Here is a 7290-nt window from a genome sequence, read left to right as displayed (position 1 = left end):
ATTTTGTATTAAATCAGTTGCAAACATAAATTAAGAAAACCTTATTCTTTTTTTTTTTCGACGTGTACGTTTATGCAAGTGAATTTATTCGTCAATTACAAATTTGTCAATTTCATAACTTTGATATTCAAATTAAATGGCGTTTCTGTTCCCTTAAACTTGCTTTGTTGCAGTTAAGGTTTTGAAATTTAATAACGCTCTTATTTTTCATTTCAAATATAATTCAGCAAAAGTTAACCTCAAAGACAGATGTCATTATAAGAGGAGAAATATAGACTACATCAATTTTCCTGTGTTCTAATCCCTGTAAAAGTGTACTGGGGGAAAACAAATTTTAAGAGTGGACATTCAACCCTGGGCTTGTTACGCTTAAGTATTACAAGTCCAGTAAAACTAGTTTAAATCGCATTGACATTCACGAAGTGTATAATGAAAGATTTAATACAATAAAACATTGCAAATGCATTTAATCATTAACCCCTAGTAAGCATACATTTCCTAACTAATAATTCTCAAATTAGTATTTTTTATCATCTGGAGTATATAAAAGATATAAATATCGAATAATGTTAAACGACCAATTACAACGAGCGCATACAGACGAACTTAATTGGGAAGACGTACAATTTTTATTTTTTTACAGAAGGGTGGGGTGTGCAGAGAGGATAAACTGAGTTTGATACGACTTAGTACTTCAAAACGCTAAAATTTATAATGTATCAAAGTTGCATTCTCATCAAAACCAACAAATTATAACAATCGAAAATATAGTTGTTCAAGGACTTGAGCAGACAATTAGAAGAGAACATAATTTCCCTACAAAAAACTGAAATTTAGAAAATAAGCAGCAAAGGGAATCTCAGTTTGTAATATAAAACCGAACCAACAAAACCTAAAAACTTAGAATTTTCATTTAAGCACGGGCCGGTGCTCCTACTCCAGCAGGACGAGGGGCTTGACCAGGCTGACCGGGCCTTGGTGCATCATCCTTCAAAAGAGAAACAAATAAACACGTCAAATACTAACACAAGCAGAGCATAAAGCCATAATTTAGAATTAAAATAAAAATCTACTGATCAATCATTCCTAACAACTTCATAGCCACCAAATAATTCATGAAAATATATAGATCATTCTCCTAAAGCAAACTGCAAGTTTAATGACTTGAAAAATAATAGATGTTTTTGCCAGCTTCCTCAGAGTATTTGAACAAAAGTAATTATTTCCTTTAAAATAACCATGTCCAAACATGTATTTACTTCTATACACTCAAAAAAGCAACAATATATTTTCTTTAACAAAAAAAGAAATCTCTTGGGAATATGAAATTTCCACATGTTTTGGCACAAATCATGGCATTAGCCTATAGGAAAAGGAAGACAGCCATCCTACTCCATAGCAGCCTTCACATTTCCATTCTCAAATGACTTTAATCTAAAATAACCCTGAAAAGGAACTGATCTTTTAAACGGTCTATAAAACACCATAAAATTGAAATCGCATAACATTATGAATAGATAACCAAGTTTCAAATGTGTAAACCATGTCCTCAATAATATAGCTCAAAAACAAGAATGCAACAAACACAATTTTTATTAGACTGGTCCAATCTCATATTTCTGCAACACATTATAGCTATCCATACGAAATTTGAAGGGACATGAAGCAACTACACTTATTATAACAAAACATCAAGCTCTTGCTAGTGTTCAAATTATATATCCACGTCACTAATTAAAATAATTTGGACGAAAAACAAAAAGGAAATAAAAAACAAAAACAATTAAATATAAGTTACCCTGCGCCTGATGAAACGCTGTGGAGGCTCACGCTTCCTCCTATCAGTGCGAGATCGAACCCTAACAACATGAGAATGGATAGCACAGGAAACACAGTACTGCATCTTCACATACAGCTTTGGAAGAGTGTATTCTACAAAATAATAATTAAAAAATCAATCAAATAACAAAAAGATATCCGATATTTTGACGAAAATAGAAGATAAAGAAGAACATTACGATCATAGACACAGGCCTCCTGAACATCTCTAACTGCAGCCTGTTCAACAATGTTCCTCACCAAAAATCGCTTGATTGCCTTGTCCTGTTCATTTTATTTTCACAGATACAAAGACTTAATTGACATGCAACGCAAAAATTTGAAGGCGGAAGAAAGTGAAAAACCTTAGGGCAGCATTTGCCGCAATTGGAGCATCGAATGAATTTGACGTGGCCACGGCCGTGTTTGTTGCGGCCTCCATTCCTACGCTTGAATGTCTGCGAAGAAGATCGAAAACTGAGAAGAAGAAAACCTGTGAATAGGAGCGAAGGAGAATAAGAATGGATCTGAAACCAACCATTGTCACGGAGCGTTCGACGGCACTCGCTAGGGTTCTGCGGCGGCTATCTGTAAAGAGAAAAGCACAATCCCTCCTTTTAAATGCAGGGTTCTAGGTTTTAGTTTTTATTGTTGTTAAAGGGAACCAGGTTTTTCCTGCGCCCAAAAATTTACAAGTTTTTTCTTTCTTTTCTTAAATATATATATATATATATATATATATGTCTTTTCAAATATTTTTTTATTTTTATTTTAATTTTTTCCTTAACATTAATATAGTTAAAAATAAAATTTCACACGCGACAATATCTCAACATACTACACCATTATTAGAGGTAAAAAATAAAAATATATTAAAAAAAGAAAGAATTAAAATAAAAATTATTTATTTAAAATAACTAAAACTTAATTTTTTTTCAATTAATATCTGAGGTTTAAATTTTTTTGTACTGTATTTTTCTTCTGCTCATTACATGTGAGAAAACGGGTTTGATCTATATGATCAACTATCTAACCTACAATTTTTAGAAGTTGCAAGTTGGAAAGTTTTTTTTTTTTTACTCTTCTTTAATTTTAAATATAAAACAAAGGGTTACTGTAATTTTAAAAGAGAAGATTGGTATTAGTTATTCAAAAATATTAATTAACAAAATATTTTTAAAAAAAAATTATATTATCACCATATTAATATTTTAAAATATTTTATTAATAAACTAATCATTCAAAAGTTCAATTTGTTGGTAATTTTATAAAGATTTAAAATATTATTATAGTGATAATTATAGAAGACAGATGAAAATAAAGAAACTTTTAAATGATTAATAAAATTATGATAACATTTTTGTTTATTGCCAATATAAACCTTATGAATAAAATAAGAAAATACAGATAAAGAGCAGTTTCTTTTCTTGGTCTTCATTCAATATTCCTATATATTCTCTATGCTGACTTAATACTCTTATTTATAAATTGTTTGCATAAGACAATTACGAATTGATAGTCATACTTATCCTAACGTTATCATAAGAGAACTATATCGAAAAAGTTTTAGATAGATTCAACATGAAAGATAGTAAATCAGGAGATACCTTTATAGCCAAGGGAGACAAATTTAGTCTCAAACAGTGTCCTAATAATGACCTTGAAAGAAATGAGATGCAAAATATTCCCTGTGCTTCAGTTGTGGAAAGTCTAATGTACGTTCAAGTTTGTACTCGACTTGATATATCATTTATAGTGAGAATTTTGGGCAGATACTTAAGCAATTCTGGGATGTAGTATTGGAAAGCAGTAAAGTGTGTAATGCGCTATTTGAAAAGAACAAAATGGTATATGCTTACTTATCAAAAGTTTGACAGTTTAGAGATCATTGGATACTCTGATTCTAATTTTGCTAAATGCCAAGATAGCAAACATTCCATATCTGGAAACATCTTTATGTTGGTTGAAGGAGCTATCTCTTGGAAGTCTATTAAATAGACTATTATAGCTTCTTTAACCATGGCTGCAGAGTTCATCGCTTGTTTTGAGGCGTCCCATATACACTGGATGTTTTATTTTTCATTCGCATCTTCTAAAGAATAAAGTTGGTGTTTGTCATTCTACTCTACTTATTTTTTGCAATAATTATATTGCATTTTGGATTGATCTCTATAAAAAATAAAGTTTGGACCAGTTGGAAATAGACATGACTAAGATCACATTGGATGTAACTTCCATACCACTTATCCATTTTGATCTATATCATTGAGTGCATACAATTGTGGTGATCATTATGGTTTAGTCACATTAGGTTATGATAAAAGCTGCAATGTTTTCCTATTGTTATATGAGATGAACCAGATTATTTAAGAAAAGTCTAAAAGCGAATAGCGTACAGTTGCGTGCCTAAAGAATTTTGTGATATAAATGCTTAAATGAATATGAAGCCCAAGTGGGAGATTGTTAGAAATTTTATTTCTAATAGTTAATATGGGCAATACATACTATTTATAACATTTATATTAGCTATTTACATTTTGTTAGGCTCAATAAAAGTGGTCTAATTTTGGTGATCATTTAAACTACTAATTAAAAATAATTAATATGCATAAAGGAATATGGGCTCAACAAGTGAAGACTAGATTTGGCCTGTTAGGGATTAATGGGAACTCTAATAGGTTTAAAATCACAAAGTTGGTCATGGTTCCCAATATGCCAAAATAAGAAACATCTCTCTATCTCTCTATCTCTCTATTACAAGAGAAATATTAAGTTCTATTAATGAATCTGATGATTTTGGCTAAGGAAAATCATTGCACCAAAAAGTTGTTCCGTTGCAACCTCGAAGATCATTGCACTAAAAAGCTATTCCGCTGTAACCTCCAGTCAACGTCAATGGATCCAGGTAGTCATAAAACCTCCTATCTGTATTTGATAATCTGACATAATAGTTCTTGAGTTTTATTTGAAATTTCATATGGCTCCAAAGGAAAATTTCTAACAAGTGGTATCAGAGCCCGAATCCTCAGGTAGTGCCACGTGGACATAGATATAGGTGCGCATAGTAAACCCCAGGTGTGCAGTGATGGCTACGAATCATAGGGAGTGTCCAATATAGGTGGACCTTCAGGAGAAAGCGAGGGTGCCTCGAGAGCTAGGAGAGGGCAAGGTCCCCTCCAGGGTGGGTTTTGGTGTTAAAGGACTTTGTTCGAGGGGGAGATTATTAGGATGTGCGGACAAAGTCTCCCATTGACTAGAATTGGGGAGGATCAAGGGTATAAGTATGGTAGATCTCTATTAGTATGAGACCTTTTGGATGATGTCCAAAAATAAAACTATGAAAGCTTAGGTGCAAAGTGGACAATATCATACTAGTGTGAAAATATTACAGAAAATTCATACTTGTTCAAACACATCATGCTAGTGAATAGCTTAGCAACAGAATGTGCAATAAAACAGGTGGGTAAGGCACTGGAATATGCAGATTTAGATAGCTTATCAACAGTACTTAATATTACTGTAGATCTTTTTGAACTTGGTAGCTCGGTAATGAAATCCATTGTAACCACTGTCCATATAAATGTTGGAATTGGGATAGGTTGTAGTAGGCCTGCTTGTTTTTCGATGGAATACTTGGTTTGCTGACAGGTTATGTAGTAGCCAAATGTTTGTAAGTTGGAAGGAAACCTGTATGCCCATCCATCAGAGTGCAATGTATTTTTTTCCATGAGTCTTTGCTTGTACTTAGAGTAGGCTACCAATACTATGCAATCTTTAAAGAGAAGCGTGTCATTCTTTATAAAGTAGCCAGGAAGTGGTTCCCTTTATGGAGATTGTCAAGAATATATCACAACTCTAGGTCATTTTGAGCTTTAGATTGTACAGCCTTGGTTAAGTGGCAATCAAGGGAAGATGTTGCCGCTATACTCACAGGAGACTGTGATTCATTCTCATGTTTACGTGATAATGCGTCAGCTATCACGTTAGAATTGTCACTATGATAAATGATATCATATGTGAATCCTAAAAGCTTGCTGAGGTAGTGATGTTGCTCCGTGGTTTTGACAACTTGACTCATTAGTTCTTTCAAGCTATGATGACCAATGAGAATAGTAAAACGAGTTTCCAAGAGATAGTGACGCAACTTTAAAACAACTTAAGTAACAGTATAAAGCTCACGAACTTGTGTCGAAGCTCGAAGAAGCTTTGTTAAAAAGGCCTTACTAAAGAAGGCAATCGAGTGCCCATATTAAAAGAGCACTGATGGCAATTCCAAAGGCATCAGTTTCAACTTGAAATGGTATGGAGAAATTTAGAAGGGCCAAAACTGTTGCCGAGGTCACGGTGGTTTTGAGCAATCAAAAGCACACTGAGATTCTAGAAGCCATTGAAATGTTGTTTGTGTCAACAAAAAAATTAAGAGTTGTGCTATATCAGTGTATCAACGAACAAAGTACTTGTAATATCCTGTGAGGCTGAGAAACCCACGTAACTGTTTGAAGTTTGTTGGTTTTGGCCAATCAATAATAGCTCGTAGTTTAGCGGCATCTGTGCATACTTCTGTAGTAGTAACAACGTGACCAAGGTACTCAACTGAAGATTGATCGAAAATACACTTGCTTTTCTTGGAAAATAGTTGATGGTCATGCATTCTTTGGAGGAATCGTGATAAGTGCTCCAAGTGAGATTCCACAGATGGGCTATAAATGAGAATGTCGTAAAAAAATATAGTGACAAATTTGCTAAGAAAATCTTTGAACACTGAGTTCATCAAAGCTTGAAATGTTGCTGGAGCATTGGATAGGCCAAATGGCATAACCAGAAACTCATAGTGGTCATGCGGTGTATGAAAAGCAGTTTTGCTAACAATGTCAGGATGCATGAGAACTTGGTGATAGCTTGCGCGAAGATCAAACTTGGAAAAAATACATGTACCATGTAACTCATTCAGAAGCTCATCAATGATGCAAATCAAAAAATTATCTTTTACTGTGGCTGAATTCAAGGCATAATTGTTTATGCAAAAATGCTAAGTTCCATCTTTTTAATGAGGAGCACCAACGACGAGAATGGGCTTTGACTGTTGAGTATAATCCCTGCATTGGGCATTTCTTGGACCAACCTTTCAATCTCTTGTTTTTAGAAGTGTAGGTAATGAGATGAACGAACATTAGTAGGTGCAATGTTTGGTAATAGATGGATGCGATGATTAACGTGGCAAGGTGGTGGAAGATAATAAGTTTGTGGAAGACTTGTCCAAAATGATCTAGAATGTGAGTGATAGGTTCTGGAGTAGTTGTCTGCACTGGGGTAGACATGTCAATGTGGAACAAGGTGGCGATACTATCTTGGGCAATTATACAGTGAAGTTGAAGAGGAGAAATTTGCTCCATGAAGTGGAGAGATAGCCCGGCAACTTGATTTGTCTATTCTGTCAGTTAAACGCCATGGTCTGAGTTTTATAATCAGTGA

The 7290-nt window shown here is 33.8% G+C and overlaps 1 protein-coding gene across 1 annotated transcript; it reads right to left on the bottom strand.

Moving 5' to 3' along the window:
* Positions 1–445: 445 nt before the first annotated feature.
* On the bottom strand, positions 446–2494 carry LOC113865568 (40S ribosomal protein S26-2-like). Its single transcript, XM_027500229.1, has 5 exons — positions 2357–2494; positions 2184–2276; positions 2019–2103; positions 1799–1932; positions 446–988 (listed from the first exon to the last, which is right to left on the bottom strand). The coding sequence occupies exons 1-5, from the start codon at positions 2357–2359 to the stop codon at positions 914–916; spliced, it is 390 nt and encodes a 129-aa protein (XP_027356030.1). The 5' UTR covers positions 2360–2494; the 3' UTR covers positions 446–913.
* Between the last annotated feature and the right edge of the window lie 4796 nt (positions 2495–7290).

Source organism: Abrus precatorius, unplaced genomic scaffold (assembly GCF_003935025.1).
Source record: "Abrus precatorius isolate BTA unplaced genomic scaffold, Abrus_2018 Scaffold4, whole genome shotgun sequence".
NCBI lineage: Eukaryota > Viridiplantae > Streptophyta > Magnoliopsida > Fabales > Fabaceae > Abrus > Abrus precatorius.
This window is presented reverse-complemented; position numbering and strand designations above follow the sequence as displayed.